Source organism: Equus przewalskii, chromosome 11, assembly GCF_037783145.1.
Source record: "Equus przewalskii isolate Varuska chromosome 11, EquPr2, whole genome shotgun sequence".
NCBI classification, from domain to species: Eukaryota; Metazoa; Chordata; class Mammalia; order Perissodactyla; family Equidae; genus Equus; species Equus przewalskii.
In genome coordinates, this window is record NC_091841.1 from 22,210,186 (window position 1) to 22,226,275 (window position 16,090).

Here is a 16,090-nt window from a genome sequence, read left to right on the forward strand (position 1 = left end):
TCTCCTCGCCTTCCACTGAGCCCATTCCAGAATTCCCCCTACCGAAGTCTCTTAAGTGTCATTTGAATGGAACTGAATGTGGGAGCTGGAGGTACCCGTGCGCCACCTGTGCTACCGGCGACCTTCCACAAGAGGGCAGCCTCAGCTGGTGCCAGAGCCCCATCCACCCCTTAGGGCTGGGCGGGTTTCACGGTGGGAGAGGCCTGGCTCCCTGTGGCTCCCAAACCTACGACATCAAATACCCCCTTGGGACTGGGACCCAGCGGAGGCATCCTCCCCATTCCCCAGGTGGGGAAATGAAGACAAGTGGGATGAAGGAAGTGTCAGGCCAGGGCAGGGGAATCTGAGATGGGGTCATATGGGGAAGGACCAGGACGGAACCAGTCTCCTCTGGACTCAATTTCTTCAAGGGTTTTGCTTACACAACCACATTAAATGAACTATTCCTTCGTTCAGTCAACAACATTTGTTCAGCATCGACTGGAGGCCCTGCAGGGAGTCCTTTGGTCAATGAAACACACTTGGTCCCTGCCTCCTTCCCACAGTGTCCTCTGCAGTCCAGCTGGACAACTCAGCATCTCCCGAGAAGCCCCGGGCTTCCTGCCTCTTCCCCTCGCTCCTGCTGCTCCTTCTGGTCCAGGCCTCCTGCCATCAGCATCTGCTGCAGGGCTGCTCATCCGTCTAGACCCAGCCTGGGACCCAGAGGTGGAGGGCTCTGGACCCTCCCGTGCCACCTCAGGGGACGGCTCCAGCCTGTAGAAGGAGGTGAGGGACAAACCATCACTCAGGCCCTGCCCAAGGCTCTTCCCTCTCAAAAGTAGACGACCGTGCCCTCCTTCTTCCCACCCATCATTGCACCCAAGGACCAGGTAGACCTTGGGAGTTAATCCCAGGATTCCACGGAGCAGGACAGACCGTGGGTCACTCATTCACTCGGCAAACATGTATTAATTGAGTATGTACTTTGTGCCAGGTATCTAGAAACGAGATGTGTCCCTTCCGCTTTCCTTTTTCTTAGGAGACCCTTGAGTGTGTACGCGTGTGTCTTGCTCCGTGACCCTTGGGGTTAAGCCAGGCCTGGGGGGCTTGTGGCAGAGGCAGCTTGGATCTCCCCAGCAGCCCCCATAATACCAACCTGACTTCCTGGAGACCAAAACCACAAGTCGAGCACAGAGGCGTGAGAGACACTCGCAGGCTGGGGTTGGTCGCATGCGTGCAAGAGAGAGCAGCGGAGGGAAAGATACAAACAGGAGCAGCAAAGAGCAGAGCGGGCGCGGGGGGCACTCTGCGGCCGTGCCCACCTCCTGGCCTTAGGATGTTGCTTCCTGCCGGCAGGCACGCGTAGCAGTCTGAGATGGCTCCAGACATGTGGTTCTTCCTCGTGATCGCTGGATGGCTGATGCCAACCCTCTCAGGTAACCCCTTATCCTGCTTCTTGTGCTGCTGCTGGAGGACCTGGGTCGTGCTCTCTTGGGCCCCTGTCTGGTTCTTTTCTCTCGCTCACCTTTCTGAAGGCTTTTAGCCAAGACTGTACTCGGGTACCAGGCAGGTGCCAGCTGTGCCAACAGCCATTGGGTTTCAGGGAGGGTACAGGAACCATCTTCGGGGGCTGGGGCCCTGCCTGGACAGTGCCAGGAGGACCCCCGAGGGTGAGATGGTGTGGGCAGGATGCGTGGTGTCTTACTAACGGGCTTCCAGGCTCTGAGGATGGTGATGTCTCCCACCCATGGGCTCAGGAACTCCTGCATCCCCATTTCTTGCCAACTCTCAGGAAGGAATGGCTCACCTTCCAGAGAATTAGGACCATGGGTGATTGTATTTTCAACCCCAAAGCTGAGGTTCTGGGCTTGCCAGGCTTGGACCTGAAACAGAACTCTGGAAGCCAAGGGGAGTGAGGACAGCTGGTCACTGGTGGGTCGGGAAAAACCCGTTGAAGTAGTTTAGGGCACAAATGAACAGGAAGACTCTTGAGGGCCACCTGTCCGCCATCCTGAGCCCCCCTGGGTGCCAGGGCACCCTTGTGACCTGGGCTGGGACATCAGGTGGCCAGAAGTTCTGGACACTGGGTTGCGCTCATCAGATGCTGTTGGCCCCTGCTGAGGGCAGGGTCTAAGCTGGCAGGAGCTGGAGGTGGGGGGGCACCCAGAGATGCAAGAGATTCTGCCGCGGTTGGGCCCTCACATTTGGGGGATGGAGGGGCTGGTCTGAAAACAGAATTCTTGGCCAGGGGAGTCTGGGTCCACCTGGCAGTGGAGATGCCAAATGCTTTCAGTTTGGTGTGAAGGAGACCCCGGAAGGCCCCATCAGGAGGGGCATCTGAGCCAGCTAGGAGGACTGGGAGCATTGGGGAGCTATACTGGGGCGCCTCTTCTTGCTGCCTGGATCTAGAGGCATGTGCTCTGAGCCTTCCGACCTCACCCTGGTGCAGGGAGAGCCAGTTAGCTCCGGAGCAGGGATGCGCGTGCCTCCGGCCCCGTGTGGGTCAGCTTTGCCTCTCTGGCTCTTCCAGGAGCACCTGGAGCTCAGCCAGCTTCTGCGCCTGAGCTGAGACGGACAGATGGTCAGAGACAGGTTCTTTCTCTCCCTGTCCCCATTGCCGCCACCCTCTGTTCTCCACAAGGCCTCGCCACCTGCCTAGGTTCAGAATTCAGTCTGGGGCTGAAAGCTCTGCTGGCCAGCCCCTGGCATGGCAGGCTGCCTGTCCTCCTGCCCCTTCCAGGGCTTCTGGTGAGCTGCTTCCATGGCCTCTGGGCAGGAATGAGAGCCAGAGGCTAATCTGGATGCTGGGTGCCCTCGGGGCTAGAGCCGACGCTCAGCCAGCCCAGGGGCTGGGGAACTGACCTTGGATGGTGCCCAAAGGGAGGTAGGAGAACCCAGGGCCTGGACAGAGCTCAGGAAGGTGGAGGGACAGGGCCCTGGAGCCCGGGTCCCTGCACTTCAGTTCTCACGTCGCGCCCTGACACCCCCCCCGCCCCACTCCACTCCCAGCACGGTTAGCTACTCCGTGTTTTCAAAACTGCATTTATATTTGGTTGACTCACTTGTTCTTAATACAGGTTTAGTTTGAAAGGAAACTTTATGTCACTCTTGCAAATGGAAAACTGACATCCTGTGCCATAAATAACAGGTAGACGCAGGCTTGAAAAGAAATAGTGGTGAAAACCAGTGTTTAGTACGTGCCAGCAAAAGGGGAAAAGGATGGAAGGGCCCCATGAGTGGGAGCCCCGGCCTGCCCTCCCAAGGACGGGATGCTGAGGGGGGTGATAAAGACCTGCCGGCTCCCCATTGTTATTTTCTTCTTGACTGAAAACACTTTGAGCAGAGAATGTCTCCTCGCTATGCGATTTAATGGCAGTGAATGTTGCTTCCTTAACCCCTCCTGAGGGTCCCTGGTGGTGTGTGTCCGACCGCTGAGAAATATGGCCTGGCAGGAAGGGTGTTCCAGGCAGAAAGAAATATGAGCCAAAGTCCCCCAGGAGCCAAGGGCGTGGAGGCAGAGCCAGCCTCTCGCGGGGCCAGGCTGTTCCGGGCCTGCCTGAGCGGCTCTCTTTCTCGCCGCCGTGGTCCAGCGGCCCAAACCCCAGCAGGGCGCTCCCCCTGAGAGGGCAAGAGGGACCCAGATCTGTTTGCGGGGTTCTCCTGGGCCAAATCGGTGCATTGGGCAGAACAGGATGGGGAAAGGAGATGAGGGCCTCCAAGGAGAAAAAGAAAAGGAAAGAAAGGAAAACAAGGGGGGGAAACAAGGGAGCGGGGAGAATGAGGCCAGGAGGAAGCTCCAGGGCCTCCACGCCGAGGGCTGCGTGTGAAGCCTGCTGGGGTGACCAGGCGGTGCCCCGGGACCACAGGCGGGTGGAGTCGGGCCTTCCTGGGCCCAGTAGACCCGGCCATGGCTCTTCCGTGCTGGGCAGGCCTCCCCTCTCCTGCTCCCCTGTCCATCCCAGCTCTAGGCTTCCATCCTGGGCCTCACACAGCTGCTTTGCTGGCCCGGGCTCTGAGCTGGCCTCTGGTCAGGGCTTGGTTTGTGTTACTGAAGGACCAGGGCAAAGACTGAAGCTTGGGGACCTATGCTTTCCAGTTCTCTGCTGGTGCTCCCTGGACGTCTGAGTCCACGACCAGTTTGTCCACCTCCTCTGCAGTTCTGTGCCTTGGTTGTCTGATGGGGATGAAGAAGCAGAAAGAAGGAACTAGAAGCCCTTGACTGGGGAGGCTGGGCTGGGGTCGGGAGACGGGAGCATCGTCCGAGCTGACCTTGAATCCACCATGCGCTCCTCGCCCGCTCTGGACGTCCGTTGTCTTGTCCGAGGAACGGGGCGCTTTGGGCAGACCACCCCGAGGGCTCTGTCTGATCTGAAAGGCTGCCTGCGATGCAGTAACCAAGAACCAGGCCTTTCCCGCCAGGGCAGCGCCGAGGTTGCTGGCTCTAACTCCATCTGGACTGTGGTCGGCAAGGTCCTAAGGGCTGCAGCTGTGCACTGATAAAGCTATTTGTGGTTACTTAAAAAAAAAAGTTTCCTAAATTAACAAATTTAAAAAATCTTTTTCTTAACTCGTAAGTTCAATATACACACCTCATTTTCTTTATAAGTCAAGGAATTTTTTACAATGACTCTCAAGGGGTCTTTGATTAATATTTCAACGAATCAGGTTGAACGGAGGGAGTTCCTTAAATGATAAATACCACTTACAAATGTTAATTAAATTCCCTTCGAACTTTGACGTCCAACACAGGAGCTACTAGAATGTGTGTCAGAAATGTGGTAGTCCAAATTGAGATGTGTTGGAAAGGTAAAATACACAGGGGCTGGCCCCGTGGCCGAGTGGTTAAGTTCGCGCGCTCCGCTGCAGGCGGCCCAGTGTTTCGTTGGTTCGAGTCCTGGGCGCGGACATGGCACTGCTCATCAGACCACGCTGAGGCAGCGTCCCACATGCCACAACTAGAAGAACCCACACCGAAAAATACACAACTATGTACTGGGGGGCTTTGGGGAGAAAAAGGAAAAAAATAAAATCTTTAAAAAAAAAAAAAAAGGTAAAATACACAGCAGATCTTGAAGATGCGTTCAAAAAAAGAATTTAAAATATCTCGTTAATAACTTTTATGTGAATTACATGTCAAAGGATAATATTTGGGATAAGTTGGGTTAAATAAATTGTATTATTACAATTAAGTTTACCTATTCCTTTTGACTTTTTAAAAATATGGCTACTAGAAAATTTAAAATGACATATGTAGCTTGCATTACATTTGGATCACCCTGCCTTAGAATTCTTCACTGCATTTAGAAATTTAATAAATTTGATTTTCTTATAAATGCTTCAAATACCTCTAAGAAACAAAGCCTTCCCAAGGATTTCAAAGAAGGCTTACAGATCTAAAAACCTAAGTTGTAAACAAAGAGAACATTAAGTTCTCATAAATAGTCTACTAATGTTTAAAGACATTGTCAAATTCTCTTAAATTTTCAACTTAAAATTTCAGCTAAGGTCAATTACTCACTCACAAACACGAGAAACTCTAGGGGTCAAGTGTTCTTAAACCTCACAAATACAGAACTTTATAAACTGACACAGAACTTGACCCATCTTAACGCAAATGTACAAATACTATGGGTTTTTGTTTATTTCATCATCTCTTATTTTTTAAATTCTAATCTTCCTGGGCTTACAAGCCACGTACCAAGGAGAAAAGAATTGTACCATTGCGAGTAACTTGGGTTATCCAGAGCGGGTTGGATTTCCATCTCTGTGGACTGAGATGAGGTCTGCCTGTTTTTTCTTTTGCCAAAATATAAGATATGGTTTTGTTGTGCTGCTGACCACATGCAGGGCCCTCTTTGGTCGCCCATGGCCTCTGATGGGGCTGGTCCCTCGACCCACGGCCTCTGGGTCCGAGTCATGCAAACATAATCCTCTGTCTCCTCCCAACCCAGGGGGCTTCCCCACTTGATTAGATTAAATCAAACAAACGCGTTTACTACTCTATTCCTCTTCTTCCTTTTCTTTTTAGATTGGCACCTGAGCTAACATCTGTTGCCAATCTTCTTTTTTTTCCTTCTTCTTTTCCCCAAAGGACCCCCAGTACTTAGTTGTATATTCTAGTTGTGAGTGCCTCTGGTTGTGCTGTGTGGGACACCGCCTCAGCATGGCCTGATGAGAGGTGCCATGTCCGCCCCCAGGATCCGAACCAGTGAAACCCTGGGCCGTCTAAGTGGAGCGTGAGAACTTAACCACATGGCCACGGGGCTGGCCCTTCCTCTTTTTTCTTTTTTTTTCACATTCTTCTTGCCTGGCAAGACTATATCTCATAAGATGTATAAGTAATATACGACAGGCATCTGCATTTTTCTCTTGGCTTAATCTAGCTCCCTGGTCACAGGGCAGTGACTGGAGGGGACATTTATCATGGCTGTCACCATAGTGGTCATGTGGGACAAAGCAGCTCCTAGGGCGCTGGGACTGTCATTCACATAGATGATTACAGAGGGATCTAGAAGGAGTGAGAAACGATGCCCACGGCCTCTCTCATTCGCCTGCGCTTATCAAGGCCGGCTTCGCTCTAGCTTCATTTTCTTATAGGAAAGCTCAGGAATTAAATTGGGCCCCTAGCCGTCAGATTCTGAGGCTGAAGAATCAGCCTTCTCCTTGAGACAAGGAGGAATGTGCAGGTGGCTCCAGCTGAGACTTTGGGACACGGGCTTGGAGGAAAAGACCCCTCCCACCCCAACCCCGCCTGGACCACAGCCGTGAAACCACCAACTAACTCCCACGCCTGGTGCTCAGCCCTGTGCTGAGCAGACCGCGGTCTGTTTCCCAAGGCCCAGGGTTCCCCAGACCCTCCATCCCACCCTCAGCACCTGTCCACCCCCCAGTCCCCCCCAGCCAGGTCGGGGCAAAGCGAGTTACCCAGAGTTGAACTTCCCAGCATCCCTCATTCCTGTCCCTTCCCAGTGTTTGCTAAAGCTGCCATCTACCTGACAACTGACCGCATCCTCTTTCTAGCTTTTTTTTTTTTTGAGGAAGATTAGCCCTGAGCTAACATCCGTGCCCATCTTCCTCTACTTTATACGTGGGATGCCTACCACAGCATGGCTTGCCAAGCAGTGCCATGTCCGCACCCGGGATCCGAACCTGTGAACCCCAGGTTGCCGAAGCGGAACGTGTGCACTTAACCTCTGCGCCACCGGGCCGACCCCTCTTAATTGATTTTTTAAAGTGTAAATACATTATTTTTAGAAAAGACTTTATATTGCTCCCTTAAAGGGAAACCATTATAAATCACCGTAATGATAATAATGGTGAAAATAAACCTAATGGAAAGAAAACAATATCATTCCATTCTAGCCCGATGCTTGCTGCTTCCTCTGTGCCCAGACGGGAGGGTTGTAGGTGCGTGAGGACCAGCCCCCTGGGAGATTCCTCCTCCAAGTAATCCAGGAGCCTGAAAGGGGAGTGGAGTGGCACAATTTTTGTCGTGTAATTTGGTGCCATGTCAGTGACCACCTGAGTGGTTTCTCGAACCTTTGGGTGTGTGCTCCACACTCTGGAAACACTGATCCAGAGGGAGGACAATGGGGTGGACAGTCTGCCCTCCTTACGGGACACAGCTTGGGGAAGCCACCTGCTCCCCTTCTGTGGGGACGACCTGGACCTGAGGGCTGTGTATCAGGCTATCCCCAGGCCCCCTGAGCAGCCCCTGGATTTTCCTGAGCCTTCAAGTCGGGGATGGTGCCCAAACTCATGTCCCCCGCTTCAGCTGTGGGAACGGAGCCCCTGCATTGCGGGCAGGAGAAGGAACCCCGAGGAGAGGCGAGGTGGGGAAGGATTTTCAGGACTCGCTCTGGCTCTAGCTTGCTGGGTGATCTTGGGCAGCGTCTTTCCTTTCTCTGGCCGTCATTTCTTCACGGGAAAAATGGGCGAATTGAACACTAAAGAGCCAGGCTTTGTCATCTCGGTATGTTCCTCGAGACTTGACTGGTTGTGGCGTGGGACAGCTGGCTGGGAGGAGCCGAGAGCCAGCTGTTAGAAAATAGCCCTAGGATGCACACAGCATGGTAACCCAGCTTGTGTCCTGCTGTGTGGAATCATGGACCCTGGCGTCAGGCGGACTTGGGTTCCAATCCCGGCTCTGTGTGACCCAGGGCTTGTTTCTTAGCTTCTCTGTGCCTGCATGCTAGAGATAAAAACACCCAGCTCACCAAGTTCTGGAAATTAATTAGACAACGCATCTGAAAATGCCCGAACATAGCAGCGCTCAAAATGTTAGCTTATAAATGTTGCACAGCGAGGACAAAGATCTCGTCTGTGTGAATACAGGATTTCGTGGTTAACATATGGCTGTTTGCACAATGAGCTCGTTTACCCACATGATGACCCCATTGTATAGATGAGAAAACCCAGGGTTAGCAAGGCTGAGAGACCTGTCAAAGTGTGCGGCTAGTTAGTGCCAAGCTTTGAGCTTAGGTCTCCTGACTGGCAGCTCAGTGCTCTTTCTACCAGAAAAAAAGTGGCCTGGCTCGTCTCCTGGCTGGCTGCCCTCGGGGCTCCATTCACACATGGGGCATCTCCAGATGTTACACCCTCTGGGCTTGCAGCCTCACCACCGCCTCCAGGGACGGCTCTGAGGGGCCTCTGGGTCCTGGGGCCGCTGGGAGACTTCTCAGAGACAGAGGGCATTCAATGTGGCCCAGTCTTCATGGGGTTGGCCCTGCACTTACCCTGCCCACCCAGGCTAGGAGTCAACGAGGGTGCAGTTAAAGAGGCCCCATGAGCCACGGGAAAGCTGGCCTGGCAGGGGGCTCCATCTAGTCACATTTATTCAGCACCTGCTGTATGCCAGGCCCCGTGCACAGAGATATGAGACATAAAGGTGAAGAAGGTGGTGAAACCCTACGAGTCAGCCTGGGATGGGCGTGACAACAGATGCAATCTGATGACAACCACAGCCACCATCCATCGCAGGGGACTCGCCATTTGCCGAGCATCAGCTATGCTCATCCTGTCCCACTCCGACATTAGGGCAATTGACCCCATTTTACAGGTGGGGCAACTGAAGCTCTGTATTTTGTCCGAGGCTGGTGGCCGATGCTGAGTTTGAATCCGTATGTGTAGGTCTCCAAAACCCATATTCCCCATCCCTGGGCTGCACTCCCTCTGGAGCTGGGAGTCAAAGGAGAGTGAGCTTGAGTTTCTTGAAGAGGGGGCGTCGCTGTCTCAGAGGGGCTGGACGTGGAGGACGAGAGGCTTTGCCTACAGAGAAGGACAGCAGAAACGTCCTAGGCACCAAGACATTTAAAAAAAAAAATGAGTGTATGCAAAACTGGGAAGATAGTCTACTGGTGATGTGCCCATATCAACTTCCCGGTTTTGGTCATTTACTCTGGTTACATAAGAAGTCACCATCAGGGGAAGCTGGGTGCACGGGACTTCCCTGTGCTATTTTTGCAATTTCTCGTCGTCTATAATTTCCAAATAAAAAGCAAAGGGAAAAAAAAGGCATTTCAGGCAAAAGGACCCATCTGAGCAGAAGTCTGGAGATGAGACAGGCAAGGTGCAAGCCCCAGAGGGGCTGGCTGCCGGGAAGTGCTGACCAGCCATTCCACGCCCGCCCACCCAGGGCATGTTGGGTGGGTGGGGCCACAATTCCCAAAGGAGCTGAGGTAGGTCCAGGCTGTTTTCTTTTCCTGACTCATCCAGACTGTGGCATCAGGAGGATTCGAGGAGCTTATAGGAAAATGCCAAGCACAGCGACTGGCCTGAAGAAGGTGTGCACACAAAACGTCATTTTCAAATGTTAGCTGGGCAATCACAAGGAGAATGGCCTCCCGGGCAGCACCACGTGAACTCATGAACCTGCCTTTTCCTCATCGCAGCCCTATGAAGTGCAAATTATGACCCCCATTTTCCTGATTGAGCCACTGAGGCTCGGAGAGGCAAAGTGACTTTTCCTAGATTGACCAGCTAATAGACACACAGCTCATAGAGCTCTACTTTGGTCTTAGGAGTCCAAATCCATTGAAAATGGGCAGAGTGGGGACCCCACCCACCTCAAGATTTCTGCAGGAAAGGTCTCCCCATTCTCTGGGAACTTTTCACCTCGCCCATCATCAGCAGGGCTGTCGTGGAACCTGGGGGAAAAAATCTCAAAGGTGCTCCGGGGTCGGAAGCCACTTTCTGCCCAAGCATGCACTCGGAGCCTCAGTTTCCCCAGCCATAAAGCAGGGTCAATGGTAACCTCCAGAGCCCAGGGTTGGGATGAGGCGCCATGAGATGTTGTCTGTGAAGTACTCGGGGAGATACAGGCCTTCTTAGGGTGCTAAACAGCTCCTTGGCCACAACTACTGCTGGGTTTGGGGCCGGGGCAGGAGCTCACGGGGACAGCAGAGGGAGAAGAAAAGAAACCTAGGTTTCCGCCCGCCATTTTGTGGACTCCTGTGGCCCGACTGCCTTCAGCCTCAAAATGGCAGCTGAGAGAGCCTCCGGGAGGCCATCCTGGGCAGGGAGGCAGGGCTGATGGGCTGAAGAGGAAGCTGTGGTGCCCTTCGGAGATGCTGGACTGAAGCCCCATCTTGGGAAATTGATCTCTTTGCTTTGCCCTGCGAGGAGGGTGCCCCTGGGTCTCCACTGTGCACTGGCAGGGCAGGGTAGAAGGTCCAACCTATGAATTCCCATGCCACCCCCCACCCCTCCTCCATGACCTTGAGCCAGGCTGGGCTCTTTGGGCAATGCCAGCAGATGCCAATGGAGTCTGTGCATGGGGCCGGGGACCAGGGCAGTGTGGGGACACAGGCTGTGTGAGACAGGAGGAGCCTCAGAGCTGGGCGCTTCTCAAGGTGTCTTGGGGATCCCATCTGAGCACTCTGCTCCCAACTTGGAAGTCACCTACTGAGCCCTGAGCCCGGGAGGAGGAAGAGGTGAAGTCCCTGTGTCCTCACAGCCCCGCAGAGAGCCAGGCATGGCTCTGTCCATTTTACAGAAGGGCAAACTGATGCTCAGAGAGCTTGAGCCGAGCAGCCAGTTGCTGGCAAAACTGAGACCAGAGTCATCTCCTGGTCCAACTCACCCCCACCAGCTGCCTCTTTCTGAATGCAGTTTGGGCGGAGGATTTTATCTACGCTTCAGTATACTCTTTTGCTGAGATGTTCCTGTTCTGGGAACGGTACCTGGAAACTGAGCTTGGCCAGGGACAGAGGTGGGGGTGGGGGGGGGGGCATTCCTTGGATGGGGAGGAGGTCCAGGCACCACTCTGCTCTGTAAGACTTGTTTTCTCTCCTTCCTGTGGCTAAACTAAACTAGACACACTGGCCAAATGAATTAAGCTCCTTGGAGAAATGTGTTGCACTCCCCAGAGAAGATTCTAAAAATATCATGACAGTATTTATCTGATAAATACTGGAAGAAACCGCAGAGAGCTGCTGGTCATCTGCTCCTACTTTTCAGAGGAAGAAACTGAGGTGCAGAGTGGGGAGGGGGATGCCCAAGGTCACAAAGAGGGGTGAGAAGCCGCATCTGCAGACTGTGCCCGGGGTGTCTTTTTGCACGACCCAAAAGGGCGTGGAGGGGCCCCTGTGCAAGCCAGGTGTGTCCTCAGCTCCCCGCAGCAATGGGGAGATGGCAGCGGAGGGCTGTGGTCTGATGTGACCTGAGGTGACCACAGGTGACCCTGATTGGTCTCTGAAATGTCAGCTTAGTGAGAGAAGGAGCTGGCTTCCAGCAGCCACGCTGCCTGCACCGTCTCTGCAGCTCCCGGGTCCTCAGCTGCTGCCTTCCTTTTCTCTGCTTTTTTTCTTTTTTCAACATTTTATTTCAACATCATTTCAGACTTACTGAGAAGTTGCAAGTCCCATATGCTCCTCACTCAGCTTCCCCAATGCTAACAGGTTACCCCAATTGCTGTATCATTTTCTCTGTTTTTCTATTACTTTTTTCCTGAATTGTTTGCAAGTGGGTTGTAGACATAATGTCTCTTTCCTCTAAATACTTCATTGTGTCTTTTTCAAAACAACGAAGGTCATTCTCTTACAGAACCACAGTAGGCTTATCAAAATCAGGTAATTAACACCGACACAATACCATTAGGTAATCTACAGGCCTTTTCCTGATTTTGCCAGTTTCAATAACGTCCTTTAAGGCAAAAGAAAATTCCACTTAGGGGCTGGCCCCGTGGTCGAGTGCCCTGTAGTCGAGTGGTTAAGTTCCCACGCTCCGCTTCGGCGGTCCAGGGTGTCTCCAGTTCGGATCCTGGGCGTGGACGTGGCACCGCTTCTCAGGACATGCTGGAGTGGCGTCCCACATAGAGGAACTAGAAGGACGTACAACTATGTCCTGGGGGGCTTTGGGGAGAAGAAGACAAAAAAAGAAGATTGGCAACAGATGTTAGCTCAGGTGCCAATCTTTGAGAAACAAAAGGCCGGTGGGGTCAGCCTCCCCATTACTGGTGGTCTAACCTTGATTGCTCGGCTAAGGTGATTTTTGCGGGGTAAAGTCACTCTTTCTCTTTTGAATCAATATTTATCTCGGGGGAGATTCTTTGAGAATTTGTAAATATTTTGGTCCCCTTTGAAGCTTTACCCACTAGTTGTAACATTATTGCTGATTCTGGACTCAATCAGTTATATTGACCGGCTCTAATGAGGATGTTAGAACTCCATCGTTCCTCCTACGCCTGTGCTTGCTGACTTGGCTTTCTCTGCCGGCTCAGTGGGTGAGAGCCAGTTGGCTCAGTGCCTGGAATGCTGGGGCTGATGAGGCCGAGGCGGGAGCTCCCTCGGGCTGAGCCTCTGAGGGCCGCCATCTTGCTTCGTCTCAGATGTTGGAGCTTGGTTCAGCTCCTCTCTGCTGCAGGGCCCGTTTTCCCTCTGCCGTGACAGTTCTTGCCGTTCATCTGTTGAGCTCCTCCTGCATGTTGGGCACTGTTTTCAGCCACTGAGGATATGAGACCAAGCCCCAGATTTCAAAGAGTTTAGATTCTCATGGGGAAAATAGACAAATGAGTAAGTACATTTTTAAAATATCAGAAAGGAATATGTGCAACGAGGGCAATAAAGCAAAGAAGACCCAGAGTGACCAGGATGGGGACCCAGGCAGGGCCTCTGAGAGCATCTGAGCCGAGATCTAAATGCCAAGATGATCTGGGAATGCTGAGATCAGGGAAAAGAACATTCCAGGCCAGGGAACAGCAGGTGCAAAGGCCCTGAGGCAGGAATGTGGTTGACCTGCTGGAGGAGATTACCGAGAGAGGGGGAATGTGGAGGAGCTGGAGCTGGAGAGGTTGGCAGTTGTCAGGAAACACAGATCACATAAGGGCTTGGAATTAACCCAAGGGAAATGAGAAATCATCGGAGAGTTTTAAGTATAAAAGGATGTGATCTGATTTGCCCTTTATGCACATATGACTTTTTAACAAATATTTTTTGCCATCAACTCCAGATTTAAACCTAAATAAGTTTATTTTAACCTAGAAATCTTCTATCACTATTGTATATCTCAAACCAATGTTACTTCAATAAATAGCACATATCCATGTAAACGAATAGGACGCTGAGGACAGAGGTGTCGCTAACCAGCCAGCCACCCAAGCTGGAGTCAGTTCTCCCCTGGATAAAAAGTGCTAGGTGTTCAAGGCTGAGCAAGGCCACAATGAGACTTGGAATCCCAAGGACGGGAGAATTGGAAAAGGACTGATTTGCTTCCCGAGTGATTCAATGCTGTCTAATCTGGAATCTTAAATTGTCAGGTTTGGGAAACAGTGTGTTAACTGGTGGGAGGATGAGTTGGGGGGGCAGTGGGCCCAGTGGGGGGCTGTGCCGTGAGGGAGGGAGGCATTGTCTAGCCAGCATCCTACAAGCAGAGGCAGTCAGAGGCAACGGAGGCCCCCCCTTCCTCTCTGGCGGTCAGACCCCAACTGGCCCAACCCACCCCCTTTACCATGGAGAAACTGAGACCCTAAAAAGGGGCAGGGGCTTACCCAAGGTCATAGTCGTGGCCGGTCTCAATTCTACATCTCTCTTTGTTCCTCCCACCCGATTCCAGCTGAAAATTCAGACACGATGTAAACATTAGTCATCCTTATCGTAAAAACGTTAGAACGACCACATTAAAAGCCATCTCGCCCGGCACCCTCACACAACACGGCCTTTCATTCTTGAAGGAGGGAGTTTGTGCGTCTCTGGGGTACCACGGGGGTCTAGTCTCATTGGCACGAAGGTGGGTGTGTGGCCGGGCATTGTGTTGGTTTTGGTGAATATTTGTCAGGGCAGCTGGGAGAACGTGGACTTGGGGGTCCGAGGGATCAGCGTTCGCTTCCAGGCTCCAGCACTTCCTGTGCAATCTTGGGCAAGTTCTCGAACCTCTCTGAGGGGAAATGAGTAGGACCCAATTGTCAGCTCCTCAATTCTACCCTCTAGATGGACTCTAAAGCCCTCCATGAAGACCCTTCTAGATAATTTTTAGTCCCCTGCATCTGGTGGGGGTGCTGTCTTTGTTCTAGTCACGTCAACACAGCCTCAAAACTCGGTCCCACGAAGTTAGACTCTGGCAATCTGGACGTGAAGGAAGCGCGTATCCACCATCTTGCGGGTTCCCTTCCTCCCTCCCAGAATTCTCTAGAAGCTCCCGTGGGCTCACCCCAGCTCTTGCCTCCTGGAGGCACCCTTTGTTGCAAATATGAGTGTGACTTCCTTTCCTCCGGCTGCCATAGCAAAGTACCACAAACGGTTGCACGCTCAACAGAAATTTATCATCTCACAGTTCTGGAGGCGAAGTTCTACATCAAGCTGTCAGTGGAGTTGGTTCCTTCTGAGGGCTGTGAGGAAGCATTTGTTCCGTGCCTCTCTCCCTTCTGGGGGTTTGCTGGCAATCTTTGGTGTTCCTTGGCTGGTAGAAACATCCTCCCCATCTCTGCCTTCCTGTTAACACCGCTTTCTCCTGTGTGCACATGTTTGCGTCCAAATTGCCCCTTTTTACGAGGACACCAGTCCTATTGGATCAGGGCCCACTCTAATGACTTCCTTTTAACCCAACTACCTCTGTAAAGACCCTCTCTCCAAATCAGGTCACATTCTGAGACAGTGGGAGGCTAGGAGTCCAGCATATCGTTTTTGGTGGCACACAGTTCAACCCACACCAATGTGTGTGTGTGTGCGTGTGCGTGATTCAGGAGTGGAATTTCTGGGTCATGACTCTGGAAATATTTTCTAAACTTTTTGGGTCAACTTCGTTCCCCCCAGCAATGCTCAGAGCCCCTGTCGATCCCCATTGGCACCAACACTCAGCATTCCCGCACTTCTTGATTGTCGGCAACGTAGTGGGGGTAGAACAGTATCTCCCTGTGGCCTTTCTTTGCTTTTCTCTAATCACTGTGAGGCTGGATGCTTTTCATACGTTATGGGTCCCGTGTGTTTCCTGCTCTGCGAGGGGCCTGTTCTGGCCTTTCGTCCATAATTCTACTGCTTGTCTTTTCCTTTTTGATTTCTAGAAGAGATTCTTTTCTGAGGAGGGTTTCCATTAGGGACGGTGAGGAGAGAGGAAGATGAAAGGCAGTGTTTCTGGCCTCAAATTTTGAGAACTGGCCCACATACCTACTTCTTCATGGCAAATACAGAAAACCATTTCAGGCCCTTAATCTCTTTCTGGAGTCTGTGGGGCTGGGTGTAATTCAGAAACTGGAATGGTCGGATTTTAGACAGGTGACTTGGCGCATATATTGTGTATTGTGTAATGTCTCAGCAGGGGCCTGGTCAGCCCCTGGAATCAAAGTCTTGAACATTTCTGCAGCAAAACATATGATTTTTTGATACCACATGGAATAAACAAAGACCGTGAACAGCCTCATATCAGTTCAGGTCTTGCCACCAACCAAGTTTGAAAACACTTTCAGTTTGGGGGTATCTGGGGCTTCAGAACCACAGTAAGGAATTGTGCAAGGGTGTTGCCAGAATGACTATTGAGAGGCAGGTCCTGTGGTGCTCATTTTCCTTTGCAATCTCCCAAGATCCCCAAGAGGTGGGTATTAACATCACCGTTTCTGTGGACAAAGTCACAGAGGCTCAGAGAGGTTAAGAAATCCAGATCCTGGCACTAAGAGGAAGAGATG

General features: G+C 52.1%; 1 protein-coding gene across 11 annotated transcripts in view; it reads left to right on the forward strand.

Annotated features, from left to right (window-relative positions):
• The first annotated feature begins 1,179 nt into the window (after window positions 1-1,179).
• Window positions 1,180-16,090, forward strand: part of CD6 (CD6 molecule) — a 42,000-nt gene continuing 27,089 nt past the window's right edge. For all 11 annotated transcript variants that reach the window (XM_070564042.1, XM_070564043.1, XM_070564046.1 and 8 more), the window contains exon 1: window positions 1,180-1,415. In XM_070564042.1, the coding sequence (XP_070420143.1) occupies window positions 1,355-1,415 (61 nt within the window). In that variant the 5' untranslated portion in view covers window positions 1,180-1,354. The remainder of the gene's footprint in view (window positions 1,416-16,090) is intronic.